Source organism: Micromys minutus, assembly GCF_963924665.1.
Source record: "Micromys minutus genome assembly, chromosome: 25".
Classification (NCBI taxonomy): domain Eukaryota; kingdom Metazoa; phylum Chordata; class Mammalia; order Rodentia; family Muridae; genus Micromys; species Micromys minutus.
Window position 1 is genome coordinate 30643089 of NC_137960.1, and position 21106 is coordinate 30664194.

The 21106-nt window shown below is 40.4% G+C and overlaps 1 protein-coding gene across 1 annotated transcript; it reads left to right on the forward strand.

The window, feature by feature from the left end:
• Window positions 1-235: 235 nt before the first annotated feature.
• GPRC6A (G protein-coupled receptor class C group 6 member A) lies at window positions 236-17195 on the forward strand (the record flags this gene model as incomplete). The annotated part of the gene is made up of 6 exons (XM_080938343.1): window positions 236-429; window positions 3269-3572; window positions 3932-4768; window positions 10903-11115; window positions 15311-15434; window positions 16081-17195. 6 exons carry the CDS (start codon window positions 236-238, stop codon window positions 17193-17195), a joined length of 2787 nt encoding a protein of 928 aa, XP_080794469.1.
• Between the last annotated feature and the right edge of the window lie 3911 nt (window positions 17196-21106).

Genomic DNA, 21106 nt, shown 5'->3' on the forward strand with positions numbered 1-21106 from the left:
GGTCACCCCCAGCTCTCACATGCTCAGCACCAGAGACTGCTGGAATCTAACATGTTCTTATTGGTGAAAGAACTGTTTTCACTATCATCAAGAATCTGAATATTGAACACTTCTGGCCCTTAACATTACCCTATTCTTCCAAGGCTTTTAGGGCAATTTGGGAACCTTATCCTTGGCATCTGTGAGGTGAATGGCTACTAATAACCCTCATGAACTAAGCAAATGAGACAGAAGCATGGCCCTGTTCATTACAGTCATTACTTACTTCATGATTCTTCTTGTTACCTCCCAGTCTTGTCACACCCCAGATGACTTCGTGGCTGTCTCATCTCCTGGACATATCATGATTGGTGGTTTGTTTGCCATTCATGAAAAAATGTTGTCCTCAGACGACCATCCCAGACGACCACAAATCCAGAAATGTGTTGGGTAAGTAAAACTTTAAATATATATATACACGCTATTCAATATTGTGCTGTGAGTAAGACTAAGGCAGATAACTTGGCTTTGATGACATTTTAATAAAACAGTATGTGTGTGTATTTTGAAGTTATATCTAGTTAGTTTTGTGGTTCTAAAAATATCTAGCCCTATATGTGTAATCAGCTTCCAAGCACAGGGGTAGGGAATGCTTTACAGTAATGTATTGTTTTGTTTTACTGTGCCTTTAAAAAAGTCTCTGAGGTCACTTGCAAGGATGTTGTAACCTGTTCTGCACTACAGGAAACACACAGTGTGCTTATATTTCTGTCACCTTCAGTATGTTCTTCATTATTATAAACATGGGTTTATTATTTTATGCCTTTTTTAAAAGTCCACAGTTGGGTTTTTCATGTTCACATGTCAACCACGAGGTATTCGTTGCACTCTAGAATAATGGAATCCTTTGCTAATAAGTTAAGAGTACACTTATTAATGCTCCTTTTTCCTTTTTAGTGGGGGAACTGTAGCATGTAATTCTTGGGACTGTGTCATGTGAAAACTAAAACTTGGAAAGGTTGCTACACATGGGCTGAAGGTTTGGTTGATTTGATTTTTTTTTTTAAGGAAAACAAGATGTTTTAGTTAATTTCAGTTTTAGGATACACTGATCTGGTGACTTGCAGTTCCTATCTGTAAAAAATGAGGCCAGATAAGGACACCTGGCAGCCTTAGCCTCAATTTGAATTACAATGTGTCCTTAGGGTTCCCTGTGACTTAACATTCTGATTACAACTTGATATCATCTTAAGGTCTTCTTTTATTTTACTTCTCTGTCTGCCGGTCTTGTTCTAAGATTAGGTCTCCTTGTATACCTCAGGCTATACCTCAGGCTAACCCAACTCTTAATTCCCCTCCTTTTTTTTTTCACCTCTGGAGAGGTGTAATTTCAAAAGCGCATCATCACATCCAATCTCCTGTTTGCTTGCTTGCTTTCTTGCTTATTTCCTTACTAAATCACGCTTTCTAAACCCCATAAGAATGTTTTCAGTTCTCACAAGATCCTGTGTCATACCAAGGTCCCCTTCCTTCTTTTGTGCCCATTTGAGCTTTGGTTGCTATAATCAGAGATTAACACAGAAATGGCACAAAACAATAAGGGGAGATTTCATAGCACCAACTTAGTGCCCAAAGAACCGAACCCACAATTCTAAGCCAATAACCAATGATAAATGTAAAATGAAACTTTTGATCTAGCAAATTTCTTCTAGAAATAAAAAAAAATCACAGATGAATTAAATGTTTGGCTTTATTGTCACTCAAGGAAAATTATTTTTAATATACACTGAGCCATGAGTTAGTGAGTACTGGCATTACCTAGTCCCTGTTCTGGACACTGGAGAAACCAAGGTCATCGAGCTTACATAGAAGGGACTATGAAAATATGATGTTTATTATCAAGTAATCTATGAATCATTTGTCTCATTTTTTTAAGATAAAGATTATAACAGTGATTTCCCACATTTTATCTTCAGACTTCCCAGAGTGACAGACAGTAATTTCCATGTAATCATGATTTAATGAACTCTAAGGACATTTTAGAATCAAAACACTGAAGTTCTCCTTTATACACTTAAAAGGCATTCACTGGTCTTTTATTATATATGATTTTAGGCTTATACCGTTTGTGCACAGTAGTGAATGAAATAGCTGTGAATCAGGATTAAATTATTGAGATCTCTGAAATAATCCCAAAACAAGATTTGTTCCCTGAACAGCTGTGTTTCTGTTTTACACTAGTAAATCTTCTAGACAACTATGTGACTTTACCCAGGAATCCTTAAAAGTCTTTTAGAAATACATATGTATAGACATATATATGTGTAACAACAATTAATTTTAAAAAGAGCCCATGTATTTTAAAAATATCAAGAAGGGTATACGGGAAAGTTTAAATAACGAGAAAAAAAAAAAAAAAGAAGAGAGGGAATGATAGCATTAGAATCTCAAAAAATACTTTCAAAAGTAAAATTTTAAACTCATAAAAGGCTCCTTTATCTGCTTTCCAACCACAGCAGATTAAAACCACAAAGCTGTAAGACGGGTAGGATAGAATTTAAGCCTAAGAAGCACATGTGCTATCAGCATAACATGTTGACATGTTAACAGCAAAAGTGAACAAAACTCAACACACCATATATCACAGAGTACTTGACAAAATGTTCAGCACAAACCCAAGAGTCATCAAGAAAAGGCAAATGCTGCACTGCTGAGTAATTAAAGAACTTGTTTTTGACACTGTCATTGTTAAAGGTTTCCATTAAAAGTACATTCACTGGGGAAGTCAGAGGAAGAACAGGGATGGCTATAATCAAGGCAATAAAGCAACTAAGGCTGCTGGGAGGAGACCTAGTTCTTCTCAGGAATGAGTCTCTTTATTGGTTATTCAATAGAGTGATTATATATATAATATATATAATTTTAAAAAGAGGCTATTGGCTAGAGTTGGAAGGACATGGGAGGGTTTTGAGTGAGAGTAACTATGGGGGGCTGGAGGAGAGAAGGGGAACAACAGTAAAATTTTATTTTAATTAAAAACATATTTTTTCAGAGTACATTGTTTATATTAATGAAATTGTCAACAAATAAATATAAGGTATTCTGTTAAAACTTATAATTGGGGGAAGGGAATGGTTATTTTCAAGTAAAATTCACACCGTTCATGAAATTAGGTTGATTCATCCAAAAATTATTCATCAAAGGGCAGAGATGTTGGTGAGACGAGATATCTCCATATCAACTGAGAATTGTTATGCTTTGTTTCAGAAAGTGCTTTTGTTTTCGACAGCTTTGAAATATCAGTGTTTCTTCAAACCCTGGCCATGATACACAGCATTGAGGTGATCAATAACTCGACACTGTTATCCGGAATTAAGCTTGGGTATGAAATCTATGACACTTGTACCGAAGTCACAGCAGCAATGGCGGCCACTCTGAGGTTCCTCTCTAAATTCAACTGCTCTAGAGAAACTGTGATGTTTCAGTGTGACTATTCCAGCTACATGCCAAGGGTCAAGGCTGTCATAGGTGCTGGCTACTCTGAGATATCCATGGCGGTCTCAAGGATGCTGAACTTACAGCTCATGCCACAGGTAGGTTTCTGTTTTACTACCTTCCATGCATTGGCTTTGATCACATGTGTTCTTAGGGTCAGGGGAAGGTAAAGATAAGCTAGGGAGTAGCTTCTGCAATATTCAACAACCAATTTATGAACACTTTTAACTTAACTTAGAAAAAAACACATACCTTCTGAGGGCTTGCTCTCTCTGTAATAACATCAACCAGGTCCAAAGAAGGCAATGTAACTAAACATCCCTGGGTACTAAGGTGAGTTGATCTTCTTGTAGAGAGAGCATTTAGGAAGAGGCTGCAGGAATCCAAAGGAAATGAGCTTGCTGTGACTGGCTCCTGTGCTCCCCGACCGTAACTCAAAGATTCTGTCCACTTTCAGGTGAGTTATGAATCCACTGCAGAAATCCTGAGTGACAAAATCCGCTTCCCTTCCTTTTTACGAACTGTGCCCAGTGACTTCTACCAAACTAAAGCAATGGCCCACCTGATCCGACAATCCGGATGGAACTGGGTTGGTACCATAACAACTGATGATGATTATGGAAGATTAGCTCTCAACACATTTGCAATCCAGGCTGCTGCAAACAATGTGTGCATCGCCTTCAAAGAGGTTCTGCCAGCCTTCCTCTCAGATAATACCATTGAAGTGAGAATCAACCAGACCTTGGAGAAAATCATCGCAGAAGCCCAGGTTAATGTCATTGTCGTGTTTCTGAGGAAATTCCATGTTTTCAATCTCTTCACTAAAGCCATTGAGAGGAAAATAAGTAAGATCTGGATTGCTAGTGATAACTGGTCAACTGCTACCAAGATCGTCACAATTCCTAATGTTAAGAAGCTTGGTAAGATAGTGGGGTTCACCTTTAGAAGAGGGAATATGTCTTCCTTCCATTCTTTTCTTCAAACTCTGCATATGTACTCCAATGACAATAACAAACCCCTACATGAATTTGCCATGTTATTTTCTGCCTGCAAACACATTGAAGACGGTGATTTGAGTCAATGCATTTCCAACTATTCTCAGGCAACTTTGACCTACAATACTACAAAGACCATTGAAAACCATTTATTCAAGAGAAATGACTTCCTTTGGCATTACTCTGAGCCAGGACTCATTCACAGCATTCAGCTCGCAGTGTTGGCCCTTGGACATGCGATCCGGGATCTCTGCCAAGCTCGAGACTGTCAAAAACCCAACGCCTTTCAGCCATGGGAGGTACTCACTTATAATCCCAACCCTATTCCCTACCATCATTTCCTCCTTTTCCTTCTTGCTTCATTTTACAAAGGTTCATAGTAACTTGAACTCTTAACCCTACCCCTTCTGCAAATAGAACTTGTCAGTCTTTTCATTTTTGATGGTAGTTAAACTTTATTCTCATTTCTTTCCCTAAACCTCCAAATTTTCTTCTCTTCTGAGGATATTTAGAATAGTGCTATCTTCCTCCTCAGATTTATGAACTATTTTCAGTACTTTATACACATTTTATTGCTTAATGAGTTTTACTTATATGAATCAGACCATGCAAGTTGAAACATTATTTTGGTTACTGTTAAATACTGTTAAATACAGTGTTTCCCTCATCTGAGATGCTCAGGAATGTACATGTTTCAGATTAAATATCTTAGGTACAGAACAAACTCTGTATGTAAAATTCATCTTTCCTATATTTGCCTTGTTCATATAACTTGAAGGTGGTCTTATGCAATATTTTTAGTGCAGCTTTGTCGTGCCACTGCAGTCAGGTATGGAGTTTTCCACTTTGGTATCAAGTTGGTGCTCGAAAAGCTCAGATTGGTAGCATTTTCAATTAGGGATGCTTGTCTTGTATATAAGGACACTAAGGACAAGAAGCACCATAAATAGGACTTCAGTCCTGATCTTTTTATATCCCCTTGAACTGTACAGCAGGTGCATTACAATCCTGTTATCCAGTTAAATATTCTATCTTTTCATTGATTATTTTATTTATTAACATTTCAAATGCTATCCCCCTTCCTAGTTTCCCCTCCACAAGTCCTCTATCCTCTCCCTGCTCCTCCCTGCTTCTATGAGGGTGCTCCCCTACTTCTTCCCCACTCCTGCCTCAGCACACTAGCATTCTCTATGCTGGGTCATCAAGCTTCCACAGGCCAAGGGACTCCCATCCCATTGAAACCAGATAAAGGAATCCTCTGTTACATATGCAGCTGGAGCCATGGGTTCCTCCATTTATACTCTTTGGTTGGTGCTTCAGTCCCTGGGAACTTTCGGGGTCTGGTTGGTTGATATTGTTGTTCTTCTTATGGGGTTACAAACCCCTTCAGCCCCCTCAGTCCTTCTGCTAACTCCTCCATTGGGGTCCCAGTGCTCAGTCTGATGGTTGACTCCATGCATTTTCATCTGTATTGGTCAGGCTTTGGTACAGCCTCTCAGGGGAATGACAGCAAGCACTTTTTGGCATCAGCAATGGTGTCTGGGTTTGGTGTCTGCAGTAAGACAGTCTCTGGGTGGCCTTTCCTAGAGTCTCTGCTCCACTCTTTGTCCTTGTATTAAATGTTCTATCTTAAGAATAATCTCTTCAGGACTTGATGTTTTTTTTGTTTTGTTTGATTTTAAGACTTGCTGTTTTGATTTCTTCGTATGAGTATTTTGTGTGCATTTTTATATGTGCACTTAGTGCATGAGATACCTGCTGAAGCCAAAAGGAGAGTGTTGAATCCCCTGGAATTAGTTAAAGATGGCTGTGAGCTACTATATTGGTACTGGGAATGGAACCTGGACCCTCTTCAAGAGCAGCCTGTGCTCTTGACCACTAACCCATCTCTTCAGTCACCTGGATTCTTCTTCGCAGGAATGATGTTAGGACAATTATGATAACCTTTAAATGAAATACCAAATGTGCAGTAAGGCATCCATAATTGAAAATTTCATGAATCTGTGTTTTTGAGCACTACACTTGGCTGAACTGGCACAATAAAGCTGCACTAAAAATATTGTGTAAGACCACCTTTACCTTTTCTTGGATTATTTGGGGGGAAACTTAAAGTTTAATATGGCTCTAATTAATAAAAAATATCACATTTTAATGACCTTGAACATAGCATTTAAAAAGTGCTTCTTTTAATAGTAATATTTTACTTGTGAGAATCAAATTTCCCAGTTATGTAAATTCAAAGCCAGACTTATAGGTCTTGAGAAAGTATCATATTATAACATATATGCCTTTAAGAGTTATATATGAACAGAGGGTAGACTAGAATAAAACAGATGGAAGAATAGAATAGAATGACATTTGTGTTTTTATCATCATCACTTATTGTTGCTTAGAATTGAACCAATGGCCTCATGAAAGCTAATCATGTGATACCAGGAGCTCCATCCTAGCTTCTGTCATGCATGTTTTAATCACCAACATCACCTATAAGCTAATGATGGAAATAACCTACTTACACATTTAAATGAATTCTCTCCTTGGGTTTTTGTTTGTCTTTATTTCATTGTTGTGTTTGTATTGCTTTTCTCTGGGGTTCTGGAGTTTGACCTCAAGGCCTCACACATACCAGGAAACAAACACCCTCACTCTAAACTGCATCCTCAGCCCTTGAACCAGGTATTTAAAATTGCTCATTTTTAAATTGTACTTAATTTTACTTTTAATGGATACATAATCACGTACATGTTGTAGATTATATATTGCTCATTTTCAGGCACTTTTGCTAGATATAAAGCTAAAATTCTAATGAAGACATAAATGATTAGTGATTAGGGTCTTCAGTAAAATTAAAACTCTTCTAAATAATATGCATGTATTTCTAGTAATTTTAAAATATCTACTTGAAAACACTTTCTTTTTACTCTAAAACTAATGAGGCCAACATCTACAGCTTAAAGCAGAGCCTTCCAAGTTGAACTTGAAGCTGTCCATAGGCTAACCCAAAGTCCTTTCTAACTCAGAGAGGTTGATATAAAACCATGGTTAGTTTTAAACTATTCAATGGGGATAGGAGGTGCAATTTGTTATACAGCAGTAGCTAACTAAAACAATCATTTTTAATAAAATCCCACCAATCCCGGCTCTATGTATCTTAAAAAAAACGAAAGGAAGGAAGGAAGGAAAGAAGGAAAAAAATAATTTTTTTACTCTAAAACTAACAAGGTGGATCTAATTATTCTTTTTGTTTAAATCAATCACTTTTCTTCTCTATATCACATTCCACATGGTGTTTTTTTCTCTACATGGCAATACTTTTCAGCTAATGCACTACAGAAAAGCACTTTTTGTTTTAAGAAGGAGAATATCACAGAGAAATGACTGAGATTAATTTTAGTACTGAGAGACTGGAAAAAAGAAACTAGAGACCTGTGGCCTGTAGTTTTACACTCCACTCACCTTTACTCTGAGAGTAGACCACACTGCCTGCCCCCTCCCAGCTTCCCTTTCTTCTCCCTTGCATCTCCATGCCTCCAGGGACCTGGAAGTCCCACCTGTACCTTCTGCCCTGCAATTGGCTCACGGCTTTTGTTACTCACAGATCAAGAACCAACTGGGAAACAGGACCTTAACATCAAAAGTGCCCCTTACAGAGACCAAGCATTGAACCTAAAGGATACAAGTGAAAAACTAGGCAGAATCATAAGGAAAAAGAAACGGAAGTGGACAGAGCTATTGATCTACAAAAAATCCAAGAAAGTACTTTAAATCAGAAACAGAGCTCAAACATTTCAGGGAGAAAAATACTTTGGAAAATATAACCTACACATCTTGTTTATTTAAACACTAGGAGTCTGAGGTTACTTTTTATGCCCCCGAGAACCTATTGTTCTAGAAACCGACTGAAAAAGAGGAGACAGGATGAGGTGGTACTTTCATCATGATGTAAGTGAGTCACATAATAAGCAGTGCCAGATACAGGTGACAAGTTATCAAACCAATGGTTCTTTTATGAAGAAAATCTTTTTAAGCCATTAAATTAAAAAAAAATAGTAATAACATTTAGGATCCCTAATCAAGGATGCATCTATCACACACACACACACACACACACACACACACACACACACACACCAACAAAATGTTGTGATAATCACATGAGTGGTTTTAGATCCAATTAAATTTAGATTGCAGTGGAGTTAGAGCAATGGTCCAGCTTTGTTCGGTGAAAAGTGTGTTCAGGGACTGCACACAGCCACCCTTCTTTTAATTTAGCAGATTTTCACAGTTCTTCTGGTATGTGAGTCAACCTTCTTCATGTTATAACCAGTGGGTGGTCTTGGATTTCTTTTTCTTCTCTTTGACCTAACCTAAGGTAATGAGTGACACTTGGGAATGAGGAGATGTGTAGTAGGCTTTCCTCATATGTTTACTTAGGAAGTATTGATTGGTTGCTTCCGTGTTCCAGATGTTGTCTGAATGAGAGCTGGAGATAACCTAAGGAGGAAAAGAGAATCCCCTTCTACATCAGCCAATTTGGTATATAATCAGATGATTACAAGGCTGACTGCACAAAAGGGCACAATACAGCGCCCCATACAATACAGTGCCTCATACAATACAGAACCCATTACAATACAGCTCCTCATACAATACAGCTCCTTACACAATATTGCACCAATACAAACATGGAGTGTCTGTGTAGTACATAAATGAAGCATTGAGTTTAGCATTAGCAACTGTTCTTATAGCTTGGCTCCCTTGTTTGGCATCAGTGGGAGAGGATGCACCTAGGCTCACAGAGTCTTGATGTGTGAGGGCAGAGAAACAACAAGGCGGTGGTCATCTACTCAGAGAAGTAGGGGTCAGGGGAAGGGATTGTGGGAGGGGTTGGCCAAGAGGAGGGCGATAATTCTATTTAATGAGAGAGAGAGAGAGAGAGAGAGAGAGAGAGAGAGAGAGAGAGAGACAGAGACAGAGGCAGAGAGAGAGAGAAAAAACATTCTCTAAAAGCCCAGCATCCTCTGTAACAGAAAATATCATGGGACTAGACCTTAAAAGGAAGCAAATGAGGAAGGGACTCATGTGGGGCACTTATTAAAAGACTTTGCCCAATAGGACATCTCAAAATTTGATGTGCAGTTAAATTGTCTTGGAACCTGAAACCTGTATTTTTAATAGCATACTGGATGAGTCTCCTGCTGTAATACAGGGAAGCTGCAAACTATGTGTAGGGATTGGACTTGACAATTAAATACTTTTTACACTGCAGAGTGAAGATCTATTTTCCACTGTAAAAAGAGCATTTTGACTGATACAGATATTCAAGAGCATGGATAAAAAACATTTTGAATAGATTTGATATCTAAAAAAGGAACACATAAACATGTCACAAATCATTCCCATTCTGGGCTACTAATGTGTATGTTAAAATGCAAATACAGAGAAATATGGAAGTCTGGTGGGGAGAAATATTGACATCCTAAGTTGGAGATGCTGGATTTGAAGAACTTTGGAGACAGAGAAGTATACGGTGATTGATAAGTTATTTCTCTGCTGGTTAAATCAGCCAATTTAAACAAGATTAGATTAAATTAAATGCAAGTTTATTGCAAGACAGAAAAGAGAGAGTCGAGGAAGGAGACCAAAACATCTGGATTATATATTGACAAAAATACAACACTTTAATGAAAAGTGCAGTGATTCTTCTACTCAGAATAATTTCTGACTCTCTGATAGATTTTTAATCCATTAAAGCCAAACAAAACCCTGAACTTAGGCAACTAGTGGGGCTGTAATAAATGCTGAGACAGACACAGAGAGAGAGAGAGAGAGAGCGAGAGAGAGAGAGAGAGAGAGAGAGAGAGAGAGAGAGAGAGAGAGAGAGACCATGCTCGAACACACACACACACACACACACACACACACACACACACACGCACATGCACATGGGCCCACACTGTACTGACTTATCAACACTCACCTTGGACACTTTCTTGCCTGTTCATCACTAAGACAGACTTAAGACCATCAGAGGAAAGATGATAGAATGTCTTTTACCATCACCAGTACAGTAACAATGGGAGAAGGAGCCACAACCCCCCACCTGCTCCAAAGAAGCCATTCTGAAAGTCGGCCACACGGAGCAGGTGCTCAGATTTCGGTTTCATAGACTGGAAGAACTACCACCTCTAAACACTGATCTTGTTCTACAATTTCACACAGGAAAATATCTGCAGAGATCAAATCTAGAACGGGAGGTGGAGCTCTTTCTTAAACTGTTCTATATGGTTAAGCTTCTCCAAACAGGGACCGGGTGTCTTTTTTCTTAACATTTTATAAAATACTCTCAGAGATACAGTGTCATCACGGGGATCAAGGATGCCCTGCAAACGCTCCTGTTTCCTGTTCACACACACACTTTTACCTTTCACAGCTACTCGCCGTGCTGAAAAATGTGACATTCACCGACGGAAGGAATTCGTTTCACTTTGATGCCCACGGGGATTTAAATACTGGTTATGACGTGGTGCTCTGGAAGGAGACCAACCACCTCATGACTGTCACAAAGATGGCAGAATACGACCTGCAGCATGACGTCTTCATCACCACAAACGAAGAAACAAAGCATGAATTCAGGAAACTTAAGGTGATTTTTGTCCTAGGCTGCTTTGCTAGATTTGGGTCAACTAGGGTATAAAGTCCTGCTTTCCAGCAGATTCTCGCTGCCCACTGCCCCACCTTCCTTCCCTAAATTCTGTGACCAGCCAGCATAGCACTCTTGCATAGAGCCTCGGTTCCCTCCTGTCTTCAGTGTGCTCTCTTCTCAATATTGGCAAAATTCCACTCTCCCTGGGCTCAAATCTTTCTGCATCCCCTCAGTAGACAAACTGGGGGCAAAAGTAGGAATACAAGCCTTGTTCACTTGTTTTACATTAAATTTATGATCTCCACGGTCCCGTGGGCCTTCGGTATTTTTGGGTAATACCAAGATAATTTTCTAGTAGCATTAAGTCTCCTTTCTTGCTAGTTGGCCATTTGATGTTTTTACCTTCAGTTGATCGTACTTTCTCTTCTACGAACAGTGCAGCAACGGGAGAAAGAACTGCAGTGCATCCTGTAGCAGACCAAGCCCCCATCTGGTTCTGGTGCGCTCCTTCCTTGGGCTTCACTTCCGCTTGCCCAGTGGGCCCCACCCCTTGTTTAAGGATTTGCTCTGCCGATTCATAGTCTCCTGCACGCTCCAGGACTCTGCCTTCTGTGCTGCCCACATAGTGGTATAAACCTGTCATTCTCACCAGTATTCAAAGGCAACAGTGGTATAGATTTTCTTCCATTGGCTACCCAAGCCTCTACTTCTCTTTACAACGAAACTCTTTGAAAACATCACATATCTTGACTGCCCCCAAATTGTTTCCTTCCGTTCTATTTTAAGCTGCCTATAATCTATCGAATTTGTTTCTCTAGCTCACTTACTCTAAGTCTAAATATTATCATGATTTATTTCACAACCACTTATTCCTCCCTCCACGCTATAGGCCTCATTTGCTTCCTAGACTTCCTCTGATTTCCCGTGTCTCTCGCCACCATCTCTCGGTCTCCTTTGTTGGGTCCTTATCTTTCCAATCCCCCTGAACACCGGGGTATCTAGGCTCAGCTCTGTTCTTTTTTGTCTGTTTGGTGACCTTATCAGGCTCCTTCCTGTCTTTAAATAATGTCATTCTGTGGAGGCTGGTGGCTTCTTGATTTTTATCTTTTAACTCAAATAAGTGCCGACTGCCTAACTGTCATCTCAGCGTGGATATCTACCTGATGGTTGTCCTCGCTGTCTCTAAAACAAAGCTCTTGATATTCTTTCCTGCATCTCAGAAAATGGCAACTCTCCTTTGTCAGTTGCCCACGAGGCATCCTGGTGGCATCCTTGTCCCCGGTGTGGTACACAACACACTCATCACACAGTAGACCCACTGGAGTTTAATTTCCAGAGTGAGTCTGAAGTCTGGTTCCCAGTTTCCCGGCTGGGTGTACCACTGCCTCACACTGCAAACTACAGCCGCTTCTCACCCAGGTCAGCGTGTTAGCTTTGTAACTGTTCCACCTACATTCAATCCCCTTCAGTCTCTTCATAAGACATTGATCGTCCTGGAAAATGCAGCTCTCTGCCCGCAACTCTTCCGCAGCATCGGATTTCTCTCCAGCTACAAGCTAGTGTTCTTCAAAAAGTGTTCACTGTCCCCAACACCTCTTCTCCTTCCATCTTCCTCCTTAGTTTCCTTTCACCTGTGATTCCACACTCCCCACTCTCTGTCACATGAGCCTTCCTTTCTGTCAATGCAAGTGCTCTGCACCAGCTGCATTCTATTTAAAATCGTCATACCTGAACCAGGATGGTGGTGAGTGCCTGTAATCCCAGCTTTAGAGAAACTGAGGCAGGAGAATCATGAGCCTGGTTTGACAGTGAGATCCTGCCTCAAAAAAGGAAAAACAAACAAAAAAACAAAACAAAACAAACAAACAAACAAAAAACGATCACACCTGAGCTTTCAATGTAGCTCAATCATCACATACATTTAGCATTGTGTTTTCTCTCCAGAAAAAGAGAGAGAAAGGAAGGAAGAAGAAAGAGGGGAGGGTGGGAGAGAAGAAACATTGTATCAGCAGTTTTGTTCACTTTCCTGTCTTTTCTACTCAGTCGTCACCCTCTCTTATTTCGTCCATTTTGCTTATTTTTACCTTGTTCATTATCAGCTTGATTAACTTGATTAGTTGAAGACCTTGGAGGGGAAGGATTCTGTTTCATTCTCTGCCATGGCTCCAACTAGAACCATGTTTGGCACACTAACAATCACTCAGAAAATACTTAGTAAGTGCAAATATGAACTCAGTAATGTTAGAAAACAGTTTCTTCAACCACATGTCTCCTGGCAGATAGATTAGTAAAGTAGGAGACATAACACAGCCATTCTTTGTGCCCTCAAACTTTCCTTTTCTTCTTTCTTATCTCTGCTTTGTCTATAACCCTGGCGACCCACCTTAGGCTAAGCACTACAGCTCACACTGGGCTTTTAAATCACACTCTGTCTCCTTTTCTCACTGAATCAAAAGGGAATTCTCTATTATTTTTGCAAGAAGCACTATGTTTCAGATGTCACAAAAACTATCTCCATTCCGCTATGGTGGAATCTGTGAGCCTATGAGGCATTTACTCTGAGGCAGAGGAGTAACACTTTAGGTTCAAGAGTGAAGGTTTAGACTGAGAGAACAGGTCTCCCTTCCTGGTGAAGATGTCCGTACATATCTAGGCTACTGTAAAAGCCAACAATACCTGCGATCATTTGCTCAGATTTCAAGTTCTACTTGTCATTGTACAGGCTACTTGGAATGTCACTTGTCACTGTCCAAGTCCTCAAATAACTATACATCAGTTTTTATTTCAAAGTAATACCTACAGGACCCTAGAAGGCATTTTCAATCTCTCTATATGGAGAGAAAAAAAATAGTGTGTTCCTAAAAAGGAGGGTACATTTTGTTCTTCCTAATGATGAATAATTATAATCTAAATGTTCATAATGATTTAACTATAAGCAGATGTGGTATACACACACCAAATAGATTATTTAGCAACAGAGAAGAATGAAATCTTGCTATTTATAACAAGATGAGGAGAACTTTGAGTGTTATGTTAAGAGACGCACAGAAAAGCAAACACCACGTGTTCTGTCTCATATTTGAAAGCTTAAGTAGCCAAGCCGAACACAAAGTAGTAACTGTTAAAACTTGCAGGTGAGCAAAGGAAGTTTGGAGGTGATTGGTACACATTGTATGATATATTAAAATACCACATTGAATTCCACCTCAAATCAAATATTTTTAAAATGTTATTTATATATTTTGGATTTTTGAAAGTAACATTCTAACAGTTTTAAATTCTAAATACCCAATTGCTTTGTTTTTCAAAGGTTTACCCATTCTTAAGGACTTTCTTCTAAAAGTATAAAAGTCTATGGGTTAGAGAGATGACTCAGTAGCTAAGAGCACTTTACTTTCCAGGGGATTGAGTATATTTCCTAGAACCTACAGTGGTGACACAAAGCTGCAGGTAAATCCAGCTCCAAGGGATGTAGCACCCTCAATGGCACACACACACACACACACACACACACACACACACACGGGGGAGCAGGGAGGACACAGAAGGAGAGAGACAGAGACATTGAGAGAAACAGAGACAGATGGAGAGAGACAGAGAGAAAGAGACTCATGTACACAGAGACACACATAAACACAGGAACTTACACACACAGACAGAGAGATTTATGAGATTTATGCACATAAAATTTTATAATTAAAAAAAAATAAAAGTCCTACTTTTCTTGCAGAATTTTAGTCCGGAATCAGAAATTCCAAGACCCTCACTCTGTTTCTCAGTGTTACACATATGAGCTTCCCTCTGCTAGACGCTCTCTGAAAGACATCGTTTCCATGTTTTTCTGTGGAAGCAGGAAGTGTCACCAGGCATGGTGGCGGATGTCTTTAATCCCAGGACTCTGGAGGCAGGCTGGAGAATCTCTGTAACATCAAGGCCAGCCTGGTCTGTAAGTGAGGTCTGTACCAACCATAGCTACATTGTGAGATCCTGTCCCTAAAAAAGTAAGAAAGAAAAAAAAGTTATAAGTAGTTTTCTCATCTAAAATATTTTTGCAGATTTTAAGTTTGTTCCTGCTTCTTAAGGGGCCCAGAAACTTTAATGGTATGAAAAAAGAAGAAAAATGCTACTTAGTGAAGAATGGCTAGAATAATTCTCTTTTTACATTATTTGGATTTCTTTTTTTTTTTTACTGTAGCAAATTCTATCTAAATGCTCCAAGGAGTGCAGTCCTGGTCAAATGAAGAAAGCCACGGGAAGCCAGCATAGCTGTTGCTATGAATGTGTGGACTGTCCAGAAAACCACTACAGTAATGAGACAGGTAACCACAGCCACCACCCTAGCCACAGAGACACCTCTAAATTCTTTCTCTTTTTTTGTCTGTTAGTCCTAGTCTTATCTTTCGATTTATTAATTTCTTTTCCATTCTGGGTATCAAAATCTGGGGCCTTGTGTGTGCTAGGCCAATGCTCTACCACTGAGCCCCAGCCCCTTTGTAGCAATGTTCTACCCCTGAGCCACACCCCATCCCTATGCTTGCTTTTGACCCCGGGAGACAGATTCAGGAACAGTCTTGCACAGTACAGTTAGCTTGAACAGGTTTACAAGAATCCTAGGCACAGAGAGAGGAAATGGCCTTGAACTATGTGTAATTCCAAAACCATGTTTAGGAACAAGGTTCCCAAGTATCAGTAATAGCAAGTTCCTAAGAGACTGGTGTCTCTCTGGATATATAGATTTCCTGAAGAACCTTGCCCCAACTAACCTTCTGACTTCCTCCATTGCCCTTCCCATCTTCCTCACCTCTCCCATTTACCTTCCTCTCCCAACTTACCTGGGTTCTGTGTAGGTTTAATTTGAATAAGTAACTACTATGACCTTCCCTGAGCTTGCTTTTTTCATACAGTACAGTAGACAACCACCTAGTTTAAAAGTTTGGAATGTAACTGGTCTCTTTGCCTTCTTAGACATGGACCATTGCCTTTTATGCAACAACGAAACTCACTGGGCCCCAGCAAGAAGCACTACGTGCTTCGAAAAGGAAGTGGAGTATCTGAACTGGGATGACTCCTTGGCTCTCCTCCTCATTGCCCTCTCTCTACTTGGAATTTCCTTTGTTCTGGCCGTTGGCATCATATTTACAAGAAACCTGAAGACACCTGTCGTGAAGTCATCCGGGGGATTAGTGGTCTGCAACGTGATGCTCATCTGCCATGCCCTTAACTTTGCCAGCACGGGCTTTTTTATTGGAGAACCACAAGACTTCTCCTGCAAGACCAGGCAGACCCTGTTTGGTGTGAGCTTTACTCTCTGTGTCTCCTGTATTTTGACGAAGTCCCTGAAAATTTTGCTAGCTTTCAGCTTCGACCCCAAGCTGAAGACGTTTCTGAAGCGCCTATATAGGCCAGTCCCCATTGTCCTTATCTGCACGGGCATTCAAGTGGTCATTTGCACGCTTTGGCTGGTCCTGGCAGCACCCACGGTGGAAGAGAACGTCTCCCTGCCCAGAGTCATTATCCTGGAGTGTGAGGAGGGATCAGCACTGGCATTTGGCATCATGCTGGGCTACATCTCCCTTCTGGCCTTCGTTTGCTTTGTATTTGCATTCAAGGGGAGAAAACTGCCTGAGAATTATAACGAAGCCAAGTTCCTGACCTTTGGGATGCTGATTTACTTCATAGCTTGGATCACATTCATTCCGGTCTATACCACCACCTTTGGCAAGTATTTACCGGCTGTGGAGATTATAGTCATTCTGATATCTAATTACGGCATTTTCTGCTGTACCTTCTTCCCCAAGTGCTACGTTATTCTTTGCAAGCAGAAGGCTAACACTAAATCAGCCTTCCTCCAGATGGTTTACAATTACTCTGCTCACAGTGTGGACAGCCTTGCCTTGAGTCATGTTTCACTGGACTCTGCCAGCCACGATACAGCCACAACCAGTCTTAGCCCCGGTAACAAGACTACAGCCTGTCAGAACTACAAACATCTTCCTGCACAAGTGCTTGCTCACACGGGCATGGAAAAGACTATGAAAGTGTCTAAAACTTTGCATCAGAAAAGAAGTTCAAGTATATGATTGAGTTCTCAGGAGATGTCGGGAGCCCAGATGAGATGTGCCTACTATTTGCTGCAAATTGTGTAATTACTTTCCGAGCCAATACACCTTGAGGTTTTGTTGTTTTTGTTTTTGTTTTGGGTTTTGTTGTTGTTGTTTTGGGAGGGGGTTTTCCCATTTGCTTGAACACTGTTTAACCATCTGCTAATAAAAAATAGTTTCTGTATTATCCTCCCGCCATTTTCTATTGCTTTCCTCAGCCTTTTTCTTGACCATCCTTCCTCTTAAGCAATTCAAAGTTAATGCATAACTTAGTTTTTTCATCTCATACCTCTCTGTATGGGTCCTACTTCTTTCTCCACCATTGAGGTTGTCTATTGCAGTTGAACAAGCTTTTGAGAAGCTACTGTATAGAGTAATATATTAATGAAAAGGTACAATTGGTCACAAAGAATTGTTTCTAGTCTCAATGAGCTCAAACTCCAAGGAAAGAAGGTTACATTCAGGTATCTTCAATCACTATAAAGATTGTCCATTTGTAGAAAGTGTATAAAGAACTGTGACAATACAGAGTAATTTCAGTCACCTACCAAGGGAGTGAAGGCCATGTCTAGTAAGTAAGGGACTTGACATCATACAATGCTCTAAAATATGAATAGGAGTTAGTTAGAAAATCAAAGAACAAACAAAAGGGGGAAGCAGGAACTGCAGTAGAAAGATAGCAAGATCACATGTTTACAGGGACTGCAGAGGAATCCTGTCAGTCAAGTCTGGGGCTGGGGCTCCAGATTCATAGCCTGAGGTGCTTTGCTAACCTGAGTTCATCTTTATCTTGCCAGCCATAGTGGTTCTCACAGTGTCTGGCTGAGTGATCATCAGCTCAGACTTCTTTAGAAAGATCCTTCTGGCACAAAGTGAAAAATAATCTTATTGAGAGCAATCAGGATCAGTACCAAAAAGTGGGTAGGAGGCGATGTATAAATAAATTCTCAGACTGGGAAGGAAGTGGCCTTTTATGAAGTATGAGCTATAAGGTTCTAATTCTGTTTATTGGAAGATATGATGTGGGACGGAAAGTGCTGAACTTGAGGTGGGAGAAACAATTTAAAGATAGTGTCAAACATTTGCACAGACAAAAGACTTTGAATTTGGTGGACAATAGTCAACGCTGGTAATAAGGATTGAAACACTGTATTTGGACTACTTTTACCTTTTAAAGGGCAGATTAATCAGGGCTGAAGACTTGACTCAGGGATTAAGAATCCCTGTTGCTCTATCAGAAGACCAGGGTTTGATCTCTAGCACCCACACTGTGGCTTACAAACACAGGATTCAATACCCTCTTCTAACCTCTGAAAACACTGGCAAGAACATAGCACACATATCTCCATGCAGGCAAAACACCAGTACATTAATAAATAAATAAATAAATAAATAAATAAATAAATAAATAGATTCAAAAAGTGTTTAACCAGATAAACAGATAGAAGACCTTGTCTTAAAACAAAAACAGAGCTGAAGAGATGACTCAACAGTTAAGAACTCGTTGCTCTTGCAAAGGACCAGAATTCAGTGTCCAGCACCCGGAGTGGGCAATGCCATGAAATGTAATTCTGAGTGGGTAGGTACCTTTGGCAGATCCATGAGAAATTATGTCACACAACAGATCTGGTGTAAAAGAGGTTTATTGGAGGAGGGGAGAGGAGGGAGGACCCGGGGAAGGATAGAGGCAGGGAAGTGGACATGTAGACAGGGAGCATCCAGAGAGCCATAAGGGCAGAGAGGGAGAAGAGGAGACACATGTCGAGAACAGACAGACAGCCGGAGGAGACACATGCCGAGAACAGACAGACAGCCGGAGGAGACACATGCCGAGAACAGACAGACAGCTGGAGTGGCTATCGATTTGTCCTCAGCACACACCTGGCTTACCTGGTAGCAGTGGGAGCAGGTGATGACATAAGCAGTTGCTAGGTCCCTGAGAGCAGGCCAGTGGAACTTTCCCATCACCTGTCAGTCATAATGGCACCTGCCTCTAACCCCACCATCCAGTAGAGCGGTGGGGAGATATATGTGAGTTTGAGGCCAAACAGGTCCACAGAGTGAATATCAGGATGTCTAGGACTGTAAAGTGTGACCTAGTCTCAACACCCCCATTACACACACAGACACACACAGACACACACACACACACACACACACACACACACGCACACACACACACCACCCTGCTGTACAAACACCATCTGCTGTCATCACTTCCTTAATCAAATCCTTCATCGCCTCTTTCAAAAACTGTTGCAACAGCCACTGGTTTGGCTCTGATCTCAGATATTTTACTGTTAACAAGGAAGATCTTGTCATAAACTGTTTATTTACACTCATTCTATTTCCATGGGAAGGAGGGTGGGGAGCCTTTCACATTCCTTGAGTGTTCCAAAGCTTGCAGTAAGTCAAAGGACCTTATACTGAGGTCTGAGATCTCCAAGTTCAACACCAGCTTCTGCTCCTTGATTTGAGATGCAATAGTCTTAGAATAAAAATGTGTTAATGACAGCCCTCACGATGCTGCTTCGTGCCTCAGAGCCTGGGCTCTTCCCTGCATTCTCTCTTCTTTACCTGTGACTCTCTGAGATATAGGTAAATCCACCAGAAAGAATGAAACTCTTTCCTTTTCTAATAAGGCTGATCTCCACCTTTTCGATAGCATTTATTTTACATCATCATTGCGTTCTCTTGGGTTGTCTTCATTTATTCACCTGGTGCCTGCTGAGTGCCTGCTTTGTAGGGGGGGAAGACCAGGGCTCCTGGTTGTCCCTTCAATGCCATTATGCACATCAGCACTTCCAAGACCCCAGTGTCACCTCTTAGAACTTCATGTCTCAGCTGCTGGAAGACCCTGCTCAGGATTCCCTCCTAACCCACAAAATGTATCATGTCGTTCAGTCCTTCTCAAGCAGTTCTGACAGTAACACTCCGATTACATTCACAAATAAAATTTACTTCCTTGCTAAGCAATAGATGTTTTTAGATAGAATAAGGGATGACAGCTTATTCCTCTCTATTAGGATTGAGTGTTCCAAAGTCTCTTGGTCTTTGCACATTGTCCAATTGTGGATCTCTATATTACTTCCCACTTGTTCCAAGAGTTGTCTTTCCTGAATACAGCTGAGTGGGACACTGATGTAAGAAACCATTTTATTTGTGTGTTCTTTAGCAGAACAATAGTATTCTGTTCTTTGATAGACCCATGACCTATCTAATTTCAAGTTCTTGGCCATTAGAACAGCATCAAGCATGGATTCCATCTCATGCAGTAGGCCTTAAATCCAATCAGAGAGCATCTGAATACTCCCTCAATGTTTCTACCACTGCTGTACAGTTCACCTTGCAGGCACATCACTGTTACAGATCACAGGGTTTAGAGCTGGGTTGATAGCTCCCTTTCTTCTCTGATAAAATACAGAGTATCTTCTAGTACCATGAGTATTAGTTAGTAGGGATAAACACTCTAGTTCAACTTTTTCACGTTCAATGAGATATGTAAGTTTTATCTTCAGAAGTAGAAACTCCTAATCTTCAGTTTATGAGTAGCAATTAATAGCCCAAGTTGTTTGGCTGTTTCCATAAGGATCTTTTGGCCAACAACTCAATTAGATGTACCCCATTCCTGACACTAGAAGTTTTACTTGTTGGCATAAGATGTCTTGTTGGCATGTTGCACCTCCTGATACTTCTCTTTAGATTTTATTCATATGTTTATACTACAAAGGAAATTCCTACAGTAGTAGGTTTTAAGATGACACCTGAAATGATCCTCAGTGTTAGTTTTCTCTCCTCATTTCCTCTTTCTCTCCCTCCCCTGTATCACTCAGCTGTTCCAGTCTGTTCCTGACTCTCCGTAAGTGTCTGTTCTATTTCTCCTTCCTTGA